This window comes from Diceros bicornis, chromosome 38 (genome assembly GCF_020826845.1).
Source record: "Diceros bicornis minor isolate mBicDic1 chromosome 38, mDicBic1.mat.cur, whole genome shotgun sequence".
Taxonomy (NCBI): domain Eukaryota; kingdom Metazoa; phylum Chordata; class Mammalia; order Perissodactyla; family Rhinocerotidae; genus Diceros; species Diceros bicornis.
This window is the reverse complement of record NC_080777.1, coordinates 7,632,608-7,658,359: the sequence shown is the minus strand read 5'-3', so window position 1 is coordinate 7,658,359 and position 25,752 is coordinate 7,632,608. Positions and strand designations below refer to the sequence as shown.

At 50.1% G+C, this 25,752-nt stretch overlaps 1 protein-coding gene across 1 annotated transcript in view; it reads right to left on the bottom strand.

Annotated features, from left to right (window-relative positions):
* The window catches only part of PARP1 (poly(ADP-ribose) polymerase 1), a 54,659-nt gene that overhangs the window by 5,787 nt on the left and 23,120 nt on the right, over positions 1-25,752 (bottom strand). Inside the window, exons 3-17 of the mRNA XM_058533596.1 lie at positions 25,488-25,603; positions 23,925-24,139; positions 22,031-22,130; positions 20,056-20,172; positions 18,939-19,115; positions 15,626-15,770; positions 13,966-14,106; positions 12,992-13,234; positions 12,593-12,661; positions 12,221-12,353; positions 9,960-10,155; positions 5,811-5,939; positions 2,540-2,623; positions 917-1,039; positions 211-339 (exon numbers count right to left, since the gene is read on the bottom strand). Coding sequence (XP_058389579.1) covers positions 211-339; positions 917-1,039; positions 2,540-2,623; positions 5,811-5,939; positions 9,960-10,155; positions 12,221-12,353; positions 12,593-12,661; positions 12,992-13,234; positions 13,966-14,106; positions 15,626-15,770; positions 18,939-19,115; positions 20,056-20,172; positions 22,031-22,130; positions 23,925-24,139; positions 25,488-25,603 — 2,117 coding nt within the window. The remainder of the gene's footprint in view (positions 1-210; positions 340-916; positions 1,040-2,539; positions 2,624-5,810; positions 5,940-9,959; positions 10,156-12,220; positions 12,354-12,592; positions 12,662-12,991; positions 13,235-13,965; positions 14,107-15,625; positions 15,771-18,938; positions 19,116-20,055; positions 20,173-22,030; positions 22,131-23,924; positions 24,140-25,487; positions 25,604-25,752) is intronic.

The window sequence follows — 25,752 nt, the reverse complement described above, 5'->3', positions numbered from 1 at the left end:
AACAAGGTGCTTATTTACAGGTGAAATGCTCTGAGGTTCTCAAAGGACCACCAGCAGCAACATCTGGGAACCTGCTGGAAAGGCCAATTGTTGAGCCCCGGCAAGCTCTTTTAAGCAGCTCTCTGGGAGATCCTGACGCATGTTCAAGTTGGGGAACCCCGCTCTTGGGATGAGTGGTGAGGATGCTTCAGAAAAGGCGGGCCCTGCTACCTTTATGTCAGTTTTGAGCTTCTCGTAGTTGACGTCGATGGGATCCTTGCTGCTATCATCAGACCCACCCCTGAGCAGACTGTAGGCCACCTCGATGTCCAGCAAGTTATCCAGCATTTCCACCTTGGCCTGGAGGAACAAAAGGAAAACCTGAGCTAGGTACCAAGGTGAGGGAGAAAGACTCGCCCAGTTTCAGCACAGAAAACCTACACGCAGAAGACGGCCAAAACAGATAGGGAAGGGGGGCCTCCCGGCTGGTCGGGGACAGCTTGTCATCTGTGGTTCATAGTGAACACTCCTCAGGGTTTCTTGGAAACTCAAGGAGGGCTTGCTCCCCAAGGGAGGGGAGAGGCAGAAGCTCCATGGTATGGTAAGAACTCTTTCCTCCCGTACACACTGGTGCCAGGTGGGGACCTATCACTGGCTCCCTTGTGAGGCAGGGTGGGAGAGTGGGGAGGACGACGCTGTTGGGGGAGAGGTTCTCCCGCTCCTATGGCGCTCTTCTCCAGATGGATGTGACACAGCAGGGCCATCAGTTTTGCCTGTGGTCTGTCTCCACTCATGTGGGTAGAAACCCCACTTTGAAATGAGGGCACAGAGCTGGCCCTCTCGGCACTGGCCTCTGCCCTCAGGGACCATGACGTGGAGGGACAGTCGCCGGGAGCAGCACCCAGACCTGCGGCTCCCTCCCACAGCCCCGTGCTACCTGCACACTGTCTGTGTTGTTCAGAAGCGGAGGCTTCTTCATCCCAAAGTCGTGGGGGATCAGGGTGTAGAAGCGATTGGAGAGATCCAGGATCTGGGAGTCACTGCTGCCCTGGGACACCGCCTGTAGTGGAGGGACAGAGGGGACAGACTGAGGCAGGCAGCAGCTCCAAGGCCCCAGCACTTGGCCGGGCTTCCTCCTCTTGAAGGTGGGTGTGCAGCAGAGTTTCGAGATAGCCTGGTGTGTGCAGGAAAAGTCTCAGGAGACCAGCTTCCTGCTGGGGTCACACAACTGAACAGGATCGCCATCCTCAAACTGTGCTCCCAGCACACAACGGGCTTCCCATATGAAATTTCATTTCTACAACAGCGGTGTAATTAGAGACACATAAAACCCCCCCACTGCTATGTAAAACATTAACTGTGGCATCTAGGCGGAGGGTTCATGGGAACTGCTGTAAAATTCTTTCAGCTTTTTGTATGTTTGAAAACTTTTCATAATAAAATGTTGCAAGGGAAAAAACCCCACTGCTATAAAATTCAATCAGGCCCCCTTCACCCACCGACCTTTCCCTTTAAGGCACGGAACTCGTTTTTACTGCACCTGGAGTCCAGGTGGCCAGGCACAGAAAGGCTAATAAACTCCCCTTATTACGACAATGCCCGTTAGTGCTCCGTATGCAAAAGGCACTCAATAAATGCACGAAGAGATGGAGGAGCAGGACCACTGGGGTACTGCATACTTGGCAGACACCCTAGGTGACCACAGGATGGTAAAGGAGCAATGAGTTGGCCCCCTGTAGGCCCGAGGCCCATATCTAGCTCTCACTGGGACACAGGCTTCTTTCTCCAGCCTGTCAACCTGTTTTCTGTGCTGCAGTTTACTCTGTGCTATGGTACGGACCCTGTCCCAGCCCTTCCACCTGGGAATTCTGGAACAGGGCAGAGCCTGGGCTCAGGAAGGCCTCTCAGGTCTCAGCCAGTGGGTAACAAAGAGGTCACTGCTCAGGACCAGCTGTAACCGGATTTAACTGCTATGTTTCAGGGCTTCTTCTCCAGCACTAGGCAGAAAGCCCACGGTCCCAAACCCACTTCAGCTCCTGTGTCCTTTCTTCTTCCACAAGCCAAGCCTGCGCCCCACCCCTAAATACAAGCAGAACCCTCCAGCCCCTCCAGGGCACAGCTTGGGACTTTAGTAGATAAGTTGATGTTGAATGAACATGAATGAAGGTAAGAAAATATTTAGCTTTCGATTTGATGATTTCCTAGTAACTGCAAAATAAATTCCACCTCTTATTAGGATTAGGCTAAATAAAATAAAATAACAGTTTTATGAGGTAGGAAAACCAAATTCCTCATCGAGTTATGGAGAGTTTACTATATATCTGATCTTGAAACCATTGCTAATGCGTTAGTTTTGTGACCATCTTTTGCAAGTGGCAGGCACCTGTCATACTTGTCGCACTGAAAAAAATCTAAATCGTTATGAACTGTGGCTCAGTACGTCTAGTTCATCAACACTGAGTAAATGTACTGCTGCACTCCAGGATGGGAGGTCGGCCAGCAGAGGTGGGCCCAGGAGACCCACTGGGTAGCTGGGAGAGAAGGTCAGCCCCTCGCTTACCTGCTGGACCTCACCGAGGATGGAGTACGCCGCCTGGATCTGCCTTTTGCTCAGTTTCCCCAAGGGCATCTTCTGAAGGTCAATCTGAGGAGACAGGGGGTTTTCCCTTTGAAAGCTGGGTACCGTGCAGTATGGTGACGGGAGAGTAGACCAAGCACCCCCTCAGGCCTCCTGGGGCCCCGACGGATGCCATCAGAAGGCTGCCTGGTCTTCCTGGGGAGGCCCAGTGACCCAAGCCCGCAGAGTCTGCAGCCTGGCCCCCACTGTGGGGCCGGGAGTCTGCGTGAGAGAAGATTCTTGCTCATTTCATTTACGGCAGGGATAAGCCAACCAGGGCTCCCCACCCCACCCCTGTGTTCACTTTGAAATAGCCCACCACTTCTGGAAGAAGACACAGCATAATTCCCATCTAATTCCAAAATGCGGATGAGGGTGAGCCCATGTGGCCTTCTCTGGGGTCTCAGAGCCAAGGCACTTCTCAGCCGGAAAACAAGAAGCATGAAGTGGTGAAAAATATTTTTAAAAGGACACACTCCTGAACATATGTATTTATATTCAAATCAATGCTGTCCCTTTCAAATCAGTCACCCCAAAAGGCTAAACATTTGTTCCAGCAATACTGCTACTGCTCACAACACCTTGGGAACTACCCTCAAGAGAGGCGACAAGGTACAGAGGAAAAAGCATGAGATCTGCGGCTGGAAGGCCTGGCCGCCAGGTAGCTAGTGACGCATCCACTCTCAGCCCTGGTTTCCCATCTGTAAAATGGGGCCACCTTCCTCAAAAGGCACCCACTCCCTTTGTGGGCAACTCTGCCTGTGCTGCTTGCTCGGCTCCCCTCCACATCTGTGCCCCAGTGGACCCCAGGCTCCGTATCCTGAGACACGGTCTCCGCGCTATTCCCAATGGACCCTTCTGAGCTCCCGGGGCCCGAGGCCGCACCTTAGCCATCTCAGCATCTCCAGCACCCGCAGCGCCTGGGACAGAGATGGAGCTGGACAAGCATCTGAGAAATGGAACCACTCTGTGATTAAACTAAATAAGACGTGAACGGGCTCACAGCTGCTCAGGCCCCAGCCCGGGGCCAGCGGCGACAGCATCTCATGATGACCACAAGCCGTGGTGCATACGCTTCTGTACCCTTAACACTGTCCCCATCCCGAGGGGAGATCTGGGCTCTGGGAAGAGTTAAATAGTTGGAGCTAAGTCTGGGGAAGAAGGTGGATAATGGATTTTGAGCCAAGAACGGGGTACCATAAAAGAGCAGAGTGACTTCCATACGGATTATAAATTGGCTCTGGAGGCGATTCTGCAGAAGGAATGCCAAGAGGTGCTTAGACCAAGGGCAGCATGACCAGAATGAGAGGAGACACTCCGAAGGGAGCAATATTCTCCGAGCTGTGTAATTTTGGTGTTTATTTAAAAAAGAAAAGACTTGGTCTCCCTAACCTACACCCTCAAAAAGCACAGAGGCCACAAGAAAAGAGAAGGGCTCCATCAACACAAGCCACCCCCGCTCCGGGAAAGAAACTCTGGGTGCAGCCCTGCCGCTTGGGGGCGTCGTCACAGCAGCTCAGTGCAGGGAGAAGGCAAGAGTGGGAGACGCCTCAGGGTCGGGGAGATGCGGGCCAGAGCCACGGCCAGAGCGGGGCTCCTGGGCTGGAGCCAGCCGTGGACACAGCACACACCTTCTCGGCACGGGCTGAGGGCCCGAGCCCACTCTGCTCGGCTCGGCATTCACCTGTCTCACACAGAGCACCAGCCCCCCTGGGGTACCAGGTTTACTTATCCACCTGGTCACCCTAATCCCACGTGGAACCCATCAGGCTGGAGTGGGCACCCCACTCTCCACACTTCCACAGGCTGCCTTCCAGCCTGTTCCAGCAGCAGGCCCTGGCCCTTTCCTTCCTGCAAAACTAGTTACCCGTCCGAGTGAAAACCAACAGGAAAACGTCATTTCACAGGAAGAGACTGGTTGACTAATTCTATGAATCACAGATAAGCCAGAGCATAGAAAGCCGGAAATGAGGCGCGGACATTTCTTTCAAACCATGAATGAAATGGAGACCCTCTCCCCCACCCCCCAGCCCACTTCTCCTCGTCTCTTCCTCATGTGCCCACATTCTTGGTGAGGCCCCAAAGTTGTTCAAACTACTCAGACCTCCCACACAGAAGTCGGGTATGTATCTATTTGAGCCAGAAGACCGAACAAGCCCGGGCCATTCTCAAACCTGTTAGGGGACGTCTAGGATGTAACTCAACACCCTGTTCTCTAACAACAGCTGAGCCGTGAGCAGTCCTGCCAGGCTGAGCTCCGGAGAGAGACACGGGGTTGAGGAGGAAGAGGCTGCCAGTGGCTTATACCACTCAGGTTTGTCCCCTGTCCCCCTCCAAGGCCAGCAGGCAGCCTCTAGGAAGGACGTGGGAAGCAGCAGAAAGGAAGCAACCCCTCGGGGAAGGGGCAGAACGGCCAAGGTTGTTGATCTGCGCTGGTCCCTGCTTGTTTTTCAGAGCAGCCTGACACTTGTCCCTTCAGTGGCTGGGGAAGAGGGGAGACTGTCTGCCAGCCAAACAGCAGCAGCACTGGACCATCTCTACTCTGAAGGCCCTGGGGTCAGCACTCAAGAGCTCTGACGACAGGGGCAAGAACAAGGGGCCCTTCTACAAGCATCTCCCAAGGGAAGAGCGGAGACAGGATGGAGAACAAATGGGGACATCCGGCCTCAGCCTGCAGTCCCCGCCATTCTGCTCCCGGCCAGGAGCATGACTAATCAACCATCATTGCCCCCACCCCATCCAGCCCCACCCCCACCCCCAATTTCCTCCTACAAACAGCTGGTATGAATTTTATCAGACGAAGCAAGTGACAGAAGCTCTCTGCACTTCTGTCAATGCTGGTCACATTCTCTCACTGTAATTTCGCAGAGTTCTTTTACTGTAAGTGGGCCACGTCCTGGAATTTCCATGACAACTCTGCTGGCTCGTTTGGTTGGGTGACAAAAGCAGCATGCCTTCACCCCCACCATGGCACCCAGGAGATAAGTGCAAGGGGCCTGGGGACCCAGGGGCCAGCTCTCTACAACACGCCATACATTTCACAGCAAGCCCAATGAGCCTTTGCAGAGGAGCCAGCACTCAGGCATCTGTCTCGGGCTGAAGGAGAGGTCAGAGGAGCTGACATCCAAGAGGAGCAGCCCCCGAGCTCGTCGCCAGCTCAGCCCTGCAATCGTCAACGCCAGCCACCGCTCGGATAAAACAAACGTGCAATAACCTCATACTCCACCATGGCTTTCTTCATACTTTCCACATCAAAGATCATCTTAATGAGCTCCTGCACTGGCTTGGGGAGCTTGGACTTGGTGCCAGGGTTTACCGTCAGCTTCTTCACCGCCTCTTCATCCTTTAGGGAAAAGGGCACGTTACAGGAAAAAGAAAATCAGTAAGAGACCCAATTAAACTACCCAAGCAAAGTGGTGATGTCTGGAGGTCTGGGCTGCAGATGCAGGATGGAGTGCCACCAGCAAAGAAGGTTGAGCGTTCATGAGGAAAGTGTGGGCAGCGGCTGCCAGGAGGACCGTGTGTGAGTCTGCACAGGGATCAGACACTTCTTGTGCAGCCCCACATCCTCCTGGCTGCTCCAGAGGCCAGCCACTGGAGCACCCAGCTCTGTGCAGACTCACACTCCCCTCGTGCCCCCACCACTTCTACTCATCCCCTCCCACCCTGAGGCTGCTGGCGCCCTGGCTGGGAACCTGCCCAGTGCCCACTCATGCCCAACCCAGAAGTGCTGGGCAGCTGTGAGGGCGAACCTGGGACCAAGGTGACAATGGGCAAATTCTCCCCCTTTCTCCTGCACTCCCTCACCCCAGGGCCAACTGTAAGACTAAGTTCACACAGCCTTCTCTACAGTCCCCAAGGCTCAAGCAACCACTCCCACTCCCTGCCAGGCAGCTGCACGGTGTTAAAGCACATCCTAGCATTAACCCTCTGTCCTCTCCTGCCTCCCTCCCCACGTCCCCCACCCCCCGGATTGCACTTCCTAAGAAACTAATAGCACAAGACTTTCCTCCTGCTCTCTGGAGAACGCAGGCTAAGTCAAGACCATGCTGTATGGAAAATGCCTTAACTCTTCTCCCTCTTAAACCCCACGAGGGCAGGGACTGCGCTGTCCATCGCGGTGTTCCTAGCAACTAGTAGTGTTTGTGTTTGTTTTGAGTGAAGGTGACTGGCACTGGGCTCCGATCCTGGAATCTGCCTGGCCTAACCCAGCGGCAGAGGGGAACCTGTGCTGTGTCAGTGCTCGCGGCGGCTGCTGCCAACATCGCTGCTGCCAACATCACCGCGGGTCTACTCTTAACGCTGAAACACTGAGTCTTCAATGCATTCTTATCCTCTGGAAGGCAAACTATTAAGGTGTTAAAAGCCTTATTTACATGCATATACTCTGTGATCTGGTAACTCCATCTCTAACAGTAAACAGATATTTATGTGTATATCACCATCATTATACTACACACCTGGAAATAATCTAAATGCCTAATCTGGGAGGCGGGGGTGGCTTAGGAAACTACGACTTCTGGCTACCCACGGGATGGAATTCCATCCAGCCTCAGGAAATCATGCTCTAGGTCAGTGCGTTTAATACAGTAGCCACTGGTTTTAAAATGCAGCCAGTCTAAATTGAGATGTGCTGTAAGGGTTAAAAATACACCAGATTGCAAAAATTTGGTAAAAAAAAAAAAAAAAGAACGTAAAATATCTCAGTAATTTTATTGTAGAATGTAAAATATCTCAGTAATTTTATTGTATCGACATGTTGAAATGATAACATATTTTGGATAACTTCAGTTCAATTACTAGTATTCATTTGACTATTTTTGTTTTTTAAAATGTGGCTACTAAAATATTTACAATGGCATAGGTGGTCGTATATTTTTACTGGATAGCATTGCTCTAGAAGACATGGGGAAATGCTCCTGGTACATTAAGGCACAGAGCAGGTGGGCACAACACACTATGTGAGAAGACTCCAGTTTACAGGGCGAAAAAGCACCTGTGAAATGAAAGAAGACTGAAAAAAGACATACACCATGATTTTAACTGTGGTTAATTCTGGGTGATTTTTATTTTTTGTGCCTTTGCTCAAAAATTTCTAAAACAAATATGTAACATTTTTGAAATCAGAAAACTCACTCACTAGGGGGCACTGCTGAGTCAGACCAAGTCGGTTCAACCCTAAAGTCCAAGGTCTCAACCTCAACATTAGGCACGAGTCAAACTCTGATTTTAATGGTCAGAACTCATGACACTCTCTAGAAACAAGAGAATTCCCCCTTTGAGACATGCTAGGCCTCAAAGATTTGGAATTAAAATCTGTACCCATCTATAAATCTTTTGCCTTCTCCAAAATAAATGTGTATTTTTTTCCCAATTATATCAGCCAAAAGACAATTGAAAACTGTCTGGTAATGTATGTAGGGAGATGGCCGACCTACACCTATAGATAACAGATATTAGGAAATTATTAAGAAGTAATTTAGAACTAGAAACTGCGACCTATTTGCACAAGGAAACCATCAACAACATGAAAAGGCAACCTACTGAATGGGAGAAAATATTTGCAAATCATGTATCTAATAAGAGGCTCATATCCAAAATACATAAAGAACTCATACAACTCCATAGCAAAAAAACAAACAATCCAATTAAACAATGGGCAGAAGATTTGAATAAATATTTTTCCAAAGACATAAGGATGGCAACCAGGTACATGAAGAGATGCTCAACATTACTAATCATCAGGGAAATGCACATCAAAACCACCATGAGATATTACCTCACACCTGTTAGGATGGCTATTATCAAAAAGACGACATAAGTGTTGGTGAGGACGTAGAGAAAAGGAATCCTTGTGCACTGCTGGTGGGAATGTAAATTAGTGCAGAGACTATGGAAAACAGCAGGGAGCTTCCTCAAAAAATGAGAAATAGGACTACCATATGATCCAGCAATACCACTTCTCCGTATTTATCCAAAGGAAACAAAATCACTATCTCCATATATGCACCCCCATGTCCACGGCAGCATTATTTATAATAGCTAAGACATGGAAACAACCTAAGTGCCCTTGATGGATAAATGGATAAAGAAAATGTGGAATACACAGATAATGTAATATTATTCAGCCATAAAAAAGAACGAGATCCTGCCATTTGTGATAATATGGATGGACCTTGACAGCATTATGCTAAGTGAAATAAGTCAGACAGAGAAAGACAAATACTGTATAATCTCACTTCTGTGTGGAATCTAACTCCTCTACCCGCCTCAAAAAACAAACCCAGGAGCTCATAGATACAGAGAACAGACACTGATGGCTGGTTGCCAGAGGTGAGGGGTGGGCAAAATGGGTGAAGGGGGTCAAAAGGTACAAACTCCCAGTCATAAAATAATAAGCCAAGGGGATGTAACGTACAGCATGGTGACCACAGCTAATAATACTGTGTTGTATATTTGAAAGCTGCTAAGAGAGTAAATCTTAAAAGTTGTCATCACATGAAAAAAAATTTTATAACTATGTACGGTGATGGATGTTAATTAGACTTACTGTGGTGATCATTTCACAATATACACAAATAGCAAATCCTTATGCTGTATACCTGCAACTAATACAATGTTATATGTCAATTATACCTCAATGTAAAACAAGTCCCCCCAAAAAACTTGTGACCTAGCAGAGCATGTCCTCACCATAATTCTGTCTTGCTGATAAACCAGGTCACATGATCTACGATGAAACACAGGTTCAGATAAGAAGCTCTATCTGGAATCTGTGAATTACTCCCAGTTGTATTTAGGGAGAACTTCAAGGACTGTTCTTTGAGGGTCTTAAAAATGTTAATGTTGTTCTCATCAAGACTCCAGCTCATACTTCAGGGTGTGGATTTTACTCAGGAAGGGTGTTGGATTTTATTAAATGCTTTTCCCGTGTCCATTAACCGTGTGGCTCTTGTCCTTTATTCTATTCATGTTATATTACACTGATTGATTTTGTGTGTTGAACCAAGCTTGCATTCCTCAGGTAAATCCCACTCGGTCATGGTGTACCAATCCTTCTATGTTGCTAGATTCATTTTGTTAGTATGTTAGTGAGGATTTTCCATCTATTCATAGGGATATTGGTCTTTAGTTTTCTTGTGATGTCTCTCTCTGGCTTTGGTATCAGGGAAATACTGGACTCATGCGTTGGGAAGTGTTCCCTCCTCTTCTATTTTTTGAAAAGAGAAGGACCGGCATTAATTCTCTAAACATCTGGTAGCATTCACCAATGACGCCAACTGATCCATGGCATGGTTTTTAAAGAACCGGGGGTCCCATTCTTTTCCTAGAACTGGAAGGTGTAAGAGCATTAAGTGCTTACCTGGCCGTAGTCGATGTCCAGAGGGTAGAACTTCTTGGGATACTTTGTGAAGCTTTTGGAGTGCCAGGCATTCCCGGTTTTCTCCTCATATAACTTCATAAAGTGCTCAATGGCATCCTCCTTGGACGGCATCTGCTCCCGTTTGTTACTCCCAATCACGGTGCCCACACGGCCCCAGGACCTGAATATCCAATACCTACGGGGATGGGGGGAGCGTCAGCTATAGATCTGCGGCCCAGCTAGTCACATTTCACCATGTGTTTCCCCTCCCCACCTTTGCACTTGGGCAAGAAACAACTGCAAACCCCCCAAAATTATGGTGACGGACACAAGAAAACAAAAGGAACTGATATTACAATCAGGACCTTTATTTTACTTTTTATTAAACTGAGGGTTATAGTAACTTTAAAGTAATTAAAGAACGCCCTTTCAAGTCATATTGGCAAATGGACTACAAAAAGTAACAAAGAACAGGTTAAGCTCGGATCTGGTAGCCGAGCTTGAGGACTCAATCCTGGGTCTGGAGACCTTTACAAAAAAGATCCCATTCCTCTCCCCAAAGACATACAGCAAGTATCACCTGGAAGTCATGTGTTCAAGGTGACGCAACCATTAACAACATTCCCTAAAAATGATGATGAACGTCTGGCTCAGATCAGAGGCTAAGATGTGATGAAATGGGAGGGAGCGGAGCGCGGCCTGCAGGGTCAGCCTACAGACCCAGGCTATCATTTTCAGTTGCCATCTCAATGTAGGGCACATTCACAGGTAGCCCACGTGCTGTGCTGCCTAGCTTTGGGTGAGTTAATTTTTCTTAGTGGAAGTAAGGTAACGCATAAGTTAAATTTTATATCACAATAGGTATGGATATATCAGAAACCCAAATACAAGATTTGTATGCATTTTTAAGATAAAACCAGAGTTCAGAGAAAATCTGGGGCTTCTTGCTGGTTTTCTGGGCTGCTGCCCAGAGGCCTATAAATTCCTTCTCTGCTGGGTTTCCTTCCATGGAAATGTCTGGAAGACACCACGCTGACCTACTGAAAAAATTTTCTGACCCTAACAGCTCACACTACCCTTTCACTCTAAAAACCAATAAATCCAAGCCACCAGAAAAATGTACACGGACACAGTCACCACTAGAATTTCTTTGTTGTTGTTGGTAGACAGTTTCATTCTCATTGCCTGTCATTTAACAGAATAAGGCACCCTGCACATTTCCACAAAAATCCTACTCCTTCTCCTGCACTACAATATATATCTAGCTTTTGGAAGGTATGTTTTACAAGCAAGAAACCATTTTTTGATTTTCAAATCTCTGACAAGAGTTGGTAATAAACTAAATGACGTAGGGTTTATGTCCTCAGAGATTTCAAGTAGCCAATCAGGTACTTTGTACTCTTTTAGGGTCAATTCTGTGTCCACTTTTTACACGAAAGGTTGGGTGAAAAGCTGAAGAGATAGGCCACTAGTGCTTCCAAACCGAGGCCAGCCACCATTTACCATTTTTATGGGGGTTTGCCTTTCAACTAGCAAAGCTTTTGGGATCTCCTGGAGTTCCAATGGGTACACTGGTTTCATTTGCTAAAAAGAAAAGGTCTAGTTTAACATACTGGACATAAACATACAAAGTAATTTTTTCAAAATGTTTTTTCACCATCGAAATTTAATGAGCGCTCCTTCCACACACCTTTCCACCTACACAGCTCCCAGGCCATGTTGGCTGTAATGAGGGACAATCAACTCAGAGGTGAGGACCACCCTGCCTAGAAAGGGGTGGATGGTAGAAGCCCGCCCAGCCCCCTCAGCACCCCAGAATCAGCCCTGGCCTAGCTCCACCACGTTTAAAAAAAAAGGCAAACCCAAACATCTTTAGTAACTAGGGAGTTTGAAATAATATTAAGGAATAAGGTCAGTTCTTGTCAAATTTTATTTGCTTCAGAAGTTTTAAAACATGTGTAAAGGTATCAGAAAATCTAGGTTCTTCAAGCGGCTACAGGAAAAGAAAGTTGGGAGACGATGCGACATGGCATCCTGTGAGGATGGCAGGACTGGGCACAGGAAAGCAAGGCTGTCTGGGGCGATGGCTTCTTCCCTCTCGCTAAAGGCCTCAAGATCTACGTGTGCGCGTTGCGAGGAGACTGAATCCCCCAGCCACTGGGAGAACCCCGGTCTCATAAGGCCGACTGCACAGTGCTGACAAGTCCACATCTTTTACGGAGCAGGCCTCACACTAACACTCCCGTATCCCCAGGACACACCTGCTTTCTTTGTCGTCCTCCAGAAGCTGCAACTTGTAATAGGAGTTGGTTCCTTTCACGATGTCCACCAGGCCGAGGGTGGCACTGAAGACCTTCCCTCCTTTCTCCAGGACATGTGCAGAATGTTCCAGACCTGTCGTGGGCAAAGCTCTTCCAGTTTTCTCCCCCACAGAGGGGCCAGGGCGCCCAGGGAGAAGGGGGTCTGCAGGCACGGGGGCCACACCGGCCTGGATGTGCTAACACTATCTTCGGGAGGTGCCCCACAAGATGCACGCGCGCTCTCTCTCGGGACTGGGGAGGCCCCACTCCCACACGATTTCCTGATGAACCGGGCGAGCGCAGCCCACTCTGCTCACGTTCCCGTTGGCTTACCAGACTCGGGATCCACAGCTGCTCCTCCTTTAAGAGTTAATTTCATTCTCTTTTCCGATTTGTTGATTCCTTGGACGGGGGCAGAGAAATGTAAACATTAAATTAAATTAAAAAGCCAAAGGGAAGGTGGATGGCAAGGCAAGTGAGTTGTTTCCACTTGCATCATTGGCCACGGTGGATTTGGAGGCTGCCTCCTACGACCTTTTCCCTGGGCACAGGGAAAGCGGAATTGAGAGAGTTGTTCTGGGCAGCATTCAAGGGATCAGTTCAGGGGCACAAAAGGATCATTTCCACACCGGCAGACCTGGCTGGCCCGGGACAGGCCCAGGACCTACAGCAGAATGGGCCACTGGCGTCCCTGGCTCTTGGCCCCCAGGGCGGGACAGTTGGGGGCCTCACCTTCCTCCTTGACGGGGCCCTTGCTCTTCTTGGGGAGCGCAGCCCCCGACTTCCCTTTCGGGGCCACTACTTCCACAGGCTCCGCCTTCACCTCGGCCCCCCAGGGGGACAGGATGTGGGCTGAGAGCAACTCCTGGAGGCTCTTGGTCGAGGCGGAGACATCCTGGAGGAAATCCTCAGACACGACGCGAAGGTTAGCTTCTTTTACTTCCTCCATCTTTTTATTCATCTTTTCCACCTCCTCTGTTCAAATCAGAAGGCGAAAGACAAAAAGCTAAACAGTAAGTTTAAAAGTAAACCCAAACCTCAAATTTCTAGTGTCCTATTTAGTGAGTACCTCTAGACCCTCAGCATCCACAGCTCTCCTTTCCTTCCAAATCTAGTGCTCGGGGCTTATTTCAACAACTGTCTTTTATCAGCAAGAGTCCTCTTTCTCTAAGGTCTGATAAGGTAGGGCCACCTTCTCCAAACCATTCTATAGAATGAGATGTTAATGGGCATTCCACACAAAAACGACCCTGAAGTCAAATTCGCATGGGAAACGTCGTATACTATTTGTCTGGTCTTGGAGACGTACAGTGGTCGTCACCACCATTACTCTGCAAAGAAACCTGTTTACCTTTCTCTAACTCTGCATTTTCCAAACGTACTTAAGCTGTGAACTTTTGTTCTGGCAACAAACCTACAAGCATCTTGTGAATAGTGCTAGGTGTGAGAACTGTTGTCTACGGTCTTAGTTGCGAAGAGAAGACACATGTGGACATACACAACACAGAACAACAACGCCAAGTACGAAAGCTGGCTTCCCCTCCTAAGAGCCTGAACGACGACGCTGACAATAAGAAGAGATACATTTGTCTGAGTGCCCTGTGTGTGTCAGACACCATGCTAAGCATTTCATCTCATTTAATCCTCATCACAATCGCAAGAGACAGACGGCGCTATCTCCGGTTTACAAACAAGATATAACTCACTTTGGGTACTGATGCACAGGGAGGCCTTGCTGGCTGTCCCTGTCAACTTGCCCCCGAGCTTCTCGATCACGGCCTTCACTTCATCCTTGTTCCGGGAGAGCTTCCCGAGAGTCAGGATCTTCATGTTGGATAACGGCTTATCTGGGATGAGAACAGGATCATGAGGCGGGCTGCTCCCCAGGAAGGGGAGGTGGGGTGGCAGGAGAGCCAGGACAGGCTGCAGGGCCCTGGACAGCCTCAGCACCCCTCTCTGATCAGCTTCTCCTGACGGGAAGCTCTATGAAGACAGACGTAAAGGGTGAGTGGGACAGGACAGCAAACTGCCACCTGAGACATCTGGGAACCTGCGCGCCTCCCTCGGCACAGAAAGACCAGGTGGGGTACAAGCCACACGATGACTCTGCTCCACCTACAGGCCAGCCTCGCCGGCAGTGATCCGGGGTGGACGGGGGCTCCTGGGTCTGCTCCACACGTGGACTAGGAAGGCTGCATTTGGGGACAGGGGACCAGGAGGCTGGGCAGTGAGAGGGGAAGTCGAGGGGTAGGTCGTGGGAACTCCCAGTTCCTCCTTTTCTTCTTCTCCTCCTACTTCATGTCTAAAAATAAACTGCAATTCCTATGCAATACTTATTAATTAACCCCACATTAGAAAGTCAGACTCATCAGCCGCTCACAGCTCTGGTCGGCAGGATCACACTGAGCCGAAATAACCGAATCCAGGCCAAAAGGGCCCTGGCATTCTAGGTGTCCAGCGCTGACCCAGGCCAGAAAGTCCCAGGACAGGGTGTGCCTTCTGTTTGTGGCAAATGGGAATGTAGTGCTGGTCACACTTTTCTAGAACAACAGAGGCTGTAGGGAGAAGTCCTTCAAGCCCCACTGTGAGGGCAAATAACTGGGGACACCAACAGAGTTTAACTGAAACTGGCTGAGGTCTGCACAGGGAACAGTCATTTCGTTGTGTGTGAACTGTAAGTGAGGGGAAAGCAGGGTGGACCCCACAGCAGGGGCCAGAACGCCAGCCCCGCCTGGCCCACCACACATGCATGTGGGCTGCAGGCAGTGGAGCGGGCTCAGGACGACCATCCACACGCCCCCTTCCCCGGGGATGGAAGGAGGTCACCAACAGGCTCACGTTCAGGGACGGACTCTCGTCCTCCACCCATCCAACAGTGGCCGTAACCATCAGATTGTACCATGTGTCTGAGTAAAGAAAGGCAGTGGGTCTCTCCTGCCAGAAACACACAAACTGTCTCGTTGTCTTGGTGGCATGGAGTATTTCACACTAACATTGATCAGCACCTTCCTCTGCTGACAACACATGCAGCAGGTCTCTGTACAGAATAGAGACCCAAGCACCACAGCAGGCTCGGGATGATTGACAGGTACAGGGCTGCCTGGAGACAGGGAAGCGAGACCTGGAACGATGCTCTGCACTGCAGAGTTAGGCAGGATGTTCTGAACGCCATTCCAGGCGAGGCTGCCTGCCTTGCTTTTCTCAGAAGCCCCCCTCCCAACCTTCCTCCTCTTGCTGGGGGCAGGGAGAAACAGGGCAGGGCTTCCCCAGAAGATCCACAAACAGAGAATCCAGAAGGATCCCCTCTTCCCCCCAAGATCAGGGCCCCAGCCCAGCCCCCGCCGGCAATCGGCCCCGGGGCAGTACCTGGTGGAGCAGAGTTCACAGTAGCGGGCGCCGAGGCCGTGGCGGGTGGGGGCGCTGCCGCCACTGGGGCGCTGGTCTCTGGGGGGAATATCCGGTCCTGCTTTTTGATCTTCAGTTTCTTGAGGTAAGAGATTTCTCGGAATTCCTAAAACAATTAAGTTTTAGTTAAGAAACCAGATGTCCCTTGAAATAACCACCTGATAGAGCAAAGAGGATGTGTCTTATCCAAGTTAATCTTCTTTCCTTTTATAATAAAGATTAACATAAAATAGGAAAATGTGACGTTTCTAGTATGAAATACAGTATTATTGCTGACACAGGACTTATTTCTAGCACTTGTACATTTAAAATAGAGCTGGGACTGTAGATGCTTTAAGAGAAAAGTACTTTTCTTTTTTTTTTTAAAAACGATCAGTTGACACTCTGATCCGGGAACCACTGCTGGAACCCGACCACAACCTCTAGGCCTCACTCCCGAGTCGTTCCCCTCCAGAGTCACCAGGCCTCTCCAGGGTCACACGCCCACCCATGACTGAAAGCCCCCAAGACCGCACACTCTGGGAGAGAGATTAATCCCTGAGAGGAACAAGGGCAATTCCCTTCCCTTCCTAGAAGGGACCACGGATGCAAAGAGCCCAACAACAGTCAATGTTCCATAGAAATCTGCCACCAGCACAGTCCGTCTTCATCCCAGGTGATTACAATGGGCCTGGCTCTAAGTGGTTATTCAGCAGACCTCAAATCCATGAAGTTCAGGAACACCACAGTTCCTATGCTCCTAAGTCTTCATCTAATCAAGCACGAGCCCGCTCCTGCTATACCCACGTTCAATGAATGCTCACTGGATAAAAAGAGGTGACAGATCGTTTCTAACATATGTTGAGCGTCTAACATGCCACATATCACAGCAGGGTTGAAGAGAAAGTTTCTGCTCTTAAAAAGCAGCTCAGTCTTGACTGAAGAGTCAGATATATGAAGGCAAACTTTAATATGGTAGTTTAGTTCTAAAACAGAAGTGTGCGAAGGAGATGCAAGGCTGAGAATGCTGGGAGGGCTCCAAGGAGGCAGTGACCTGCTGAGTTGGCTAGGAACCGAAAAAGCAGGGGGCCGTCTAAGCAAAGGCATGTGACTGACATATCGTGGCACGTGCTGGGAACTCTAGTAGTTAGTTCCCTATCTCGAGTGTGAAGAATTAGAGAGATGGGGGGAGGGTATGTGTGTGCGTGGTGTGGGTGTGGGGTGGTTTGAGCGGTATGTGAGAAAGAGGGTGGCAGAAAGGCCACAGAAGGCCTACAGAGTCATATCATGGAGGGCTGTGAGGGGGTTCAAGCTAAGGAGCTGTCCTCGATTCTGGGGGTCAAGACCCTGGGGGCAGCAGAGTCGTTACACGGGGTCTGGGAATCCATGGATTTGCACCGGCAGCGAGCATGCTTGTTGACGTGAAAAAAATGTCTTGCACATGCAGGCACCATTTTAAAGTAACCTTTAATGTGGTATATATACACAAATGGAATACTACTCAGCCATAAGAAATGATGAAATCCAGCCATTTGTGACAACATGGATGGACACTGAGAGTGTTATGCAAAGTGAAATAAGTCAGAGGGAGAAGGTCAAATACCGTATGATCTCACTCATTAAGCAGTAGATAATAACAACAACAAACACACACATAGAGACAGAGATTGGATTGGTGGTTACCAGAGGGGAAGGGGGGAGGGGGAGGGCGAAAGGGATAATTCGGCACATGTGTGTGGTGATGGGTTGTAATTAGCTTTGGCTGGTGAACATGATGTAATCTATGCAGAAATAGAAGTATAATGATGTACACCTGAAATTTATACAATGTTATAAACCAATGTTACCGCAATAAACAAAAAATAAAAAAGTAACTTTTAACAAAATATATATATACATACACACACACACACACACACACACACAGATGCTGTGTAACTGATACATAAAACATAAAATAGTTCGTATTACTTATTATCTTACTATTTTCTCAAAGATCGTAAATGGGATACACATACCACAAACGGGTCTGAAACATTTGCACACTCAAAAAAAAACTGAGAAACATTTCTATAGGAAATGGGGAATCATTGGAAGATTGTAAGGGTGGGGGAAGTGACAAGGTCAAGTTTGCTTTAGAAGGATCACTCATGGACAGAGAAAGACTGGGAGGGAGGGAGCGTGATGAGGGTAGGGAATAGAGGAGAAACACACCAGCCAGTGCAGGAGCACCAGTGGAAAAATGTTCCGTTCTGGATGCTGAGTTAGTGGTGCCAACAGGACACTCCAGTAGCAGTTCCTGAGTGCCTGCTACAGGCCACTGTTCCAAATGCTCAACCCCCCGGAGTAAGCAAGGGGGTGCGATAACTCAATGGAGATCAAATCCGAAGTCCCAGTGAGTGGCAGAGCTGCAACTCCACCCCGGCACCAGCTCGGCCGAGTCTGAGTGCACAGGTGGAGTCCCTCCAGCAGCCAGCCCCCACCAGCATGGCTCCAAATGAGGCTCCCCAATTGATTAGGTTTCTTTTAAGATTCTGAGAATTCAGCACGTAGTTCCATTAAAAAAAAAAAAGACAGAGATCAATAATAGGAGACTTTTGAATGACCCTCTTCCTCCTCTAGCACTAAGATAAGGAAATATCCTTAAGAAAAACTCTCCTGGGGGCCGGCCTGGTGGTGTAGCGGTTAAGTGTGCACACTCTGCTTCAGCGGCCCGGGGTTTGCAGGTTTGGATCCCGGGCCCGGACCAATGCACTGCTTGTCAGGCCATGCTGTGCCAGGTGTCCCACATATAAAGTAGAGGAAGATGGGCACAGATGTCAGCCCAGGGCCAATCTTCCTCAGCAAAAAGAGGAGGACTGGCAACGGATGTTAGCTCAGGGCTAATCTCCCCTCCCCCCAAAACCCCAAAAAGCTCTCCTGTCATAAAGGCAGGAATTATAGTCCCTTTGTTCACCATTATGTCCCCCGTGCTAGAACAGTGCCTGGCACAGAGCAGGCATTCGGCAAACACAAATAAAAATAACTCACGGTCTTTGCAAGCAAGAGGATTCTACACCAATTGGACAAACCTACACTCCAGTCAGGAGGGCTTTGGTTTACATGGGTGTAGTTTGCAAATGCACAGAACCACTAACATAATTTTATATTCCGATGATGCGGACGGCCCCGCTGTAAAGAAGCCTGAGGAATACTGCACTGCAGCCACGGTGACCTGGAGTGTGGACAAGCCCAGAGAGCGGGACCATGTTTTTTGCCAATAGATCCCAGGATCCCCCTCACCATCACCACTTACCTTTGGGGTCACCCATTCCTTCCGGTTGGGTGTCTGTGTCTTGACCATACACTTGGTCCACGCAGTCACGTCCCCGGTACAGTAATAAGCATCGCTCTTGAAGACCAGCTGGCCCGAGCATTCCTCACAGGGAAGGAGGGCACCGAACACCATGCCATCGGCTACGCGGTCTAGGATCTGAAGCCAGCGAAGAAACAGTGAGAGGGGAGAGGAGCGGCTACAGAAAAGGACACTTACCAACGTGGGATGAGGAACCTGCACAGACCTCACTCACTAAAAAAAGAAGAGGGCTCGCGCTGAGGCTCTCTGACATCCCCGGGCAGCTGGCTTACAGTTGGGGCTTGGATTTTTTTTTTTTTTCAAGGAAGACTGGCCCTGGGCTAACATCCATGCCCATCTTCCCCTACTTTATATAGGACGCTGCCACGGCATGGCTTGATAAGTGGTGTGTAGGTCCGCGTCCGGGATCCGAACCTGAGAACCCCGAGCCACTGAAGTGGAGCACGCGAACTTAACCACTACACCACTGGGCCAGCCCGGAGGCTGGGATTTTTCTACTTTAAGAGACCTTATTTCCACGCATGGAGTGTTCCTGCAGCTCGCCCTTGCCTCAGTGACTTAAAAACACAAGGAGAGCCCAGAGCATCTGCTATTTCTGCACAAGGAACAGTGCCAACCTCTCCCCCAGAGTGATGGAGGGGAAACGGGCAGGATGCTGGTAGGCCGCCTCCCAAGAGGAGGTCTCTACTCCCTCCAAGCCCTTGCAGCCCTTGGGGAGCTGGGGAAGAAGGCAGCAGAGACAGTTCCTCGGGCCAAAGTGTGTGGCATGAGCACACAAGGCAAATATACAGCCCATCCCAGTCCTCACCAAAATTCTAAACCAAGGGTTAAGTCGTGGAAGACGTCGGCAACGGCCTGTGAGAGCCTGCCCCTTCCTGCCCCTGGGCAATGGTGACCATGATGGTGATGCCCATGCCACACAACTACGGAATTTTCACCCTGCCCAATTAATACCAGTGGGTGGCAATCGGAGGGCCTCCCACACTCCATTAGGAAAGTCACTCCACAACGACCTGGCCACCTCCCACGTGGCTCACTTAACACAAAGGCAGCTCACCGCCGACTCCCCGGAGGGCACTTGCTGCTTGTTGAAGATGAGCAGCTCTTTCAGGTCATTTGTCGAACACAGTTTCTTGAGTTCGTCCTTGACATTCCAGATCAGGTCGTTCTGGGCCTAAGGATGAGACCCAGCAGCTGAGAGACGAGCTCTTTCCAAAGAAACCCAACCGGAGGAAGACTCCAGCAGGATCGTGCGTACTCTCCAGTCACATCCTTGCAGGTTAGTTGGGCTTCCCCTCCTAAGTTGGTCTTATCAACAGGGAAGGGTACTCCCAGTCGGCCTCCTGTGGAATCAAACCGAACCTGGTGCATGGCCTCTCAGAGAATACTGAAAGGCGGGGAAGAGGCCACGTAGGGTAACAGGGATGGCTGGAACCAAGGCCATCAGGGTCCCTGGAATCAATCCCTCAGAAACAAACCCCAGGAGACACAGGAAAGAGCCTGGAAGCACCAGGTTCATCCGGTACCCAAGGGAGGTTGGGGGCGGCGGTTCTCCACCATGCTGAAAGCGAGGAGGGACGATTCCCCAGCACCTCTGATCTCCTGAAGAGTGCATTACACTCAGTATCATGTAGAAATAGATTTAAGCTCGCCTGCAAACGGAATTTTAAATCTCTACGGTCATATTTATGCAGAGCCTATTTTTCGTGAGACAGTTTGCACGTTGTCTCCTTTATTCTCACAACCACCTTGTGGAGGAAGACACCAGCCTCCCCGGGTCAGAGCCGGGGCCGAGGTGAGCCTCCTCCCTCTCTAGGGTAATGACTGGGCCCCAGACCCCACCTCTGCAAAACACGGATGAAAATGCCGGCCCTCCATACCCCACCGGGTCTCTCTCAGCCCCACGTGAGGAGGATTCTAAACGACGAAGCTGCCTCACACGTTCACGCCTGTTTCCCGGCTACACGCTGAGGGGTCTCAATAACATCCCCTCCCTGCAGCACCACGTGCTGGGCCATCGGTTATGGAGACGAGGGAGCATGAGGAAAAAGTCTAAAGGCCCGAGTTTAAATGAAAGACACAGAACTACTTCACCTACGTGACCAAGGATGGGAAGCCAAGGGAAACATGCACCAGGGTGGGGAGGCTGTGGCAGCATTTCAATTTTCTAACTTTATGTCTCTGACAACATTGGAGAGAGAGAACACCAAACCCAGTGAAGGGCAAATGCAAAACAGCACCACAGCTCTCCTGTAGCCAGACTGGGTGCACAGCGGACACATATTTTTTTTAACGAAAGGACAATCACACCAAATTTGTGATTCTTATCAAGCAACTGGCACCAGATCAGAAATCGCTTCCAATTTTTACACCACTGGCAAAAACTGAGCAGATGGCTCATGGAAATCATGTTCCCAAGAAGAGACTGACTGTTCTCCCCGGGTTTCCTAAACATCCAGCATTTTCTACTTAATCACTTTTCATTTGCTTCAATGCACTCATAATCAATACAGTGACGACTCTGGTCAATGACCATTGATTTAATGAGTGGTTTTCTCCTCTTTCACTAATGCCTTCTACTCCTTTTTTTCCCTAACAAAAGCTCTTCATTTGTCTCTTCAAGCCACTCGTCTATGCTAAGGACCTTCAGCATTCTTGAATTTAATAATGAGTCTCCAAAGTTTGCAAGCGACCCCGCAGGTCCAGGATGCGCAGTGATGTATCATGTGGCTGAAGAACGAACCTACCATCTCAGTGTGAGGCTAGCGAGTGGGAAAAGATGGCTCAGCTCTCGCTGAGCTGCTGGTCTGGCACCTAGAACCTAACATGGGTTCTCCTTCAAACAAGAACCGTTTCTTTGGGAGGAGGCAAGAAAACCTGGGGAAAAAGCCACGCTATTTAAAACAGCTATCAATTTGGGAATTCGTAAAGGTCTGAGTAAGTGGGACAAACACAGCTTCTTGAACTTTCTCTCCAGAATGAGGAAGAGAATTGAGACAGAACGGCGAGAGGAGACTCAGCTCAGAACTCACCCTGAGAGCCTTTTCCAGCTTACTATCCTTGTCCTTCTCTTTCTTAGACTTCTTCTTGGCCACTTCATCTGCCCCATCCACCTCATCGCCTTTTCTCTTTCTGAAAGAGACACAGGATATAAGGGAAAGAACCAGAGCCACCAAAACCCTGCAACCCACTAACTCCAGTGACACAGCATCTGCACGTTACTCCTCTCTGCCAGGCCCTGCTCACCCCGCGTTTCACTCAGTGCTCGCAGGAGCTCGCTGTCTGCTCAGGCAGCATTTACAACCGATTTCATCCACTTCAGAACACGCTCTGCTGCCAACAAGGGGGTCAGGGGTTGCTCCAGGGCCTTGGAACCGCCCCGGACAGGACTCAGGACTCTGGCCCCATCTGATGTCAAAAACCCCATGTATCTCTTGGCACCCATGAGATGGCCTAGAAGGTTGCGGAAGGAACTACGCTAGAGGTAAGCTCATAGCTGCGGGGCAGGGACGGCAGGAAGATAAAGCAGTGCCAGCAGCTGAGCTTTTCAAGCTAAAGGGCTTGGCCTGTAAGGCCAGGAGGCTGTTCTCAGAGGTGGGGCTGTGCTGCCATTTAGAGCCCAACCAAGAGATGGTCCAGGCACTGCTAACCAGTCCGCCTCAGCTGGGTCAGCAAACACGGCTGACCGACTTCAGCAGCGTGCTCCCTGACCTGAGGGAGGGCACCGGGGGTCATCAGCAGCCCCTCAAAACAGCGCAGCATAGCCATAGTGGTTAAGACCCAATTTCTGCCATCACACAGACCTGAGTTCACACCCTTGCGTTTTCCCTCATCCATAAAACAGGGAAAAGAACACCATCTACCTTACAGGATTGTGGTGATGGTTAAACGGAATATTCCACCTACAGTGCTCAGCATAGTGCAGGGCACACCAAGAGCGCTCAGTCAAGTCTGGCTGTTGTCACAGTATCAGTGTGAACTCACGCACTCCTACACCCACATGTGTTGTGATGCCCTGAGGAATTTTTAATCCCTGGGCCTGATTTTCCAGTTTTCTTACACATTCTAGAGCCAAGAGTGCTGTGCAATGAACTTCTGTGTTATGAACTAATATTGTGTGTGTTATGAATGAAATAACGCATGACGGCTGCATGATAGGGGGGTCAGGGTCACCCCAATCCTAATACTGCCTAGGGTCACGGTCCAAGGAGCAGGGAGCACACCACGACCCTGCCATGCCTCCCGTGGTGTGCTCATTACCAAGCAACCGCAGACTGTGGCAGAGGGACCAGCAGAGGGAAAACAGGAAAGAGTAAGAAGTGTACACGGACTCAAGATAGCTGCTGACAGGTCTTCCCCTCCTGTCTTAACACAGTATGAAACCCATGCCACCCTGAACTCTAAACCAGGGAACTGCTGATCGCCTGCCAGCTCCCCCCTCATTTAAAAACAGTCATGATTCCCTCGGCACCATTCTCAAGAGACCCAGACACAAAGGAACACATGCACACACGAGGACGCGTGGGGATGTGAAAGTGGGTCATGCAGGGTCAGAGGAAACCCGGTGGCTGACCCAGGCAAGGGGAATACTCAGACGGGACAGGAGAGTGTTTCGAAATGTCCGAAAGGCTGTCGTGGGAAAGAGGGACCAGCTCGTCCCCCATCCGTGGGGATGAGACGTGGAAGGGGAACAGACCGCCAGGAGCTGTGGGAACATACACTGGGAGCTCCCTGCGGTCCTTCCCTACCCTGTCCTCCGCTACCAGAGTGGGGAAGGGCAGAGCTCTGTCGTCACCGTCCCTCAGCCTGCATCCCCCCCCGTTTTCTGACAGTCAGCAAGAGCAAAGAAAGGGCTGTGCAACCCGTGGGACCTCTGGCCCACCCCTCACTGAACCCCTGTGGTGCCCCCCACGGCCCTTCACCCACCCTTCACTCTTGACTCCCGGGAGCTGCTTCTTCAAGGCTTCTTTGTCCTCTGGAGTGAGGACGCTGAAGCCCTTGAGCTGGGTCGCGCTGTACTCGGGCCGGAAGCCCAGCTCCTCCCTGTTCTTAACGAAGCAGTTCGGGTGGTACCAGCGGTCGATCATGCCCAGCTGGGGCTTCTCCGGGTCCAGCATCTTCTTGGACAGGCGCACCTGGCCCTGTAGGAAAAACCACATATGGTACCAGGAGAGAGACAAGGAAGGATGGCGAAACATCAGGGGCCCGAGGGCAGCACGAGCCAGCCGGTGCTCCAGCCAGCGATGCGAGGGTGGCTGGGAGGTTTTGGCTCTCTGCCACCAAGGATCGTATGTTATCCTTAGGCCTCAGCACTCCCATTTTAAACGGGGTCAACTCCAACTGGCTACCTACCTACCCCCCTGCCTGGGCAGGTGAGGAAGCAATAACATCTCCCCGAAGATGTTCTGCTGACCTGGAGTAGGCATAAGAACACCTAATACAGTGTGCCGGCGTGGAGCTGGGGCCTAGAACAACAGCTGGGATGCTACACTGCAGGCCCAGGAGCCAGAGCAGGCCCCCACTTCCAGCCCGGATGTTCTCCCATCACCCCCACCCCTCTTCGGTCTCTTACACCTCTGAAGGCCCCCAAAGAAGTGGTAATAAACCTGTAAGCTAGAACCTAGTCCTGCCATCCTGCCCATGTTTACAAACCCCAGGCCTGACACTCCCAGGAGAGTCTCATGCCCGTGAGCCCCAGATCTGGAAAACTCAGCACAAGGGACGCTGACACTACGTAAAACTCCCTTTCAGGCCAAGCAACACTCAACGGCGCACAGCTTCTGGCATTCCCCTCGGAACCCTAACTTTTGCCTCAAATTTTTGGTGGTTGAAGGTAGCTGGAGAAGATCTAGCATTTCATGTTTTTCCCTTGTAGACACCCACTGGTTCACCTCAATTTCCTGTATGACACTTAAAGGAGGCAGAGCCCTCAAGTGATGCCTTAAACGAATCAATTAGAATGTTTACGTAAGATGAGAAGGCTGACAAGCCTGGAGGGCACAGGCCTACCCTTCTACCCATGTCCCACAGCTGCCCACTCCACCCAACTGGCTGTCATCCTTCAGGGACCAGAATCGGCAGGAAATGCTGGTTAATGAAGTTCCTGATTAAAGAGAAGAAACCTGGAAGCTCATACCAGGGAACAAACTACTCCTTAAACTTAATCCTACCACAAATCACAGACCAACAGCCTTCCCCAGCCCCTGCTACATCCAACAGACCTCCATGTAAATGCTTCCCAACTCTCTCAGGTCTCCTAAGGGGGGATACAGTACAGAGACGAAGACTGAACCATGAGTAATTAGGGCCAGACCTGTCTAGAAGTAGTCATTGTCATCTCCTGTCTCTATTAAGATCTTCATTATATTTTTAACCACTAGTGTTGAGCTAGCACCTAAAGCTACTATTTTTTCTTTTCTCTCAAGATACCCAATGACACCCAATGCAAGAGGTCCAGAAAGTCCGGGATTTGAACTCCCAGGCCCTCACCTTTTCGATCTTCTCCATACAGCCCTTGCACGTGCTCCTGTTGGACTTGGCATACTCTGCCGCAAAGTCACCCAGCGTCTTCTCAGCCTTGCTGCCACCTCCTCCTTGGCCTTTGCCTAAAGAATCAAACACAGCAACGCTCGTCTTGACAGCCTCACAGTGTCACTCCAGAGACCCTGTTCTCCTCCTCCACTGCCTGGGTTCCTCCACTAGGACAACCTTGTGTTTTGGGCGACTACAGTTGGTCCATCTCATCTATGCCTGT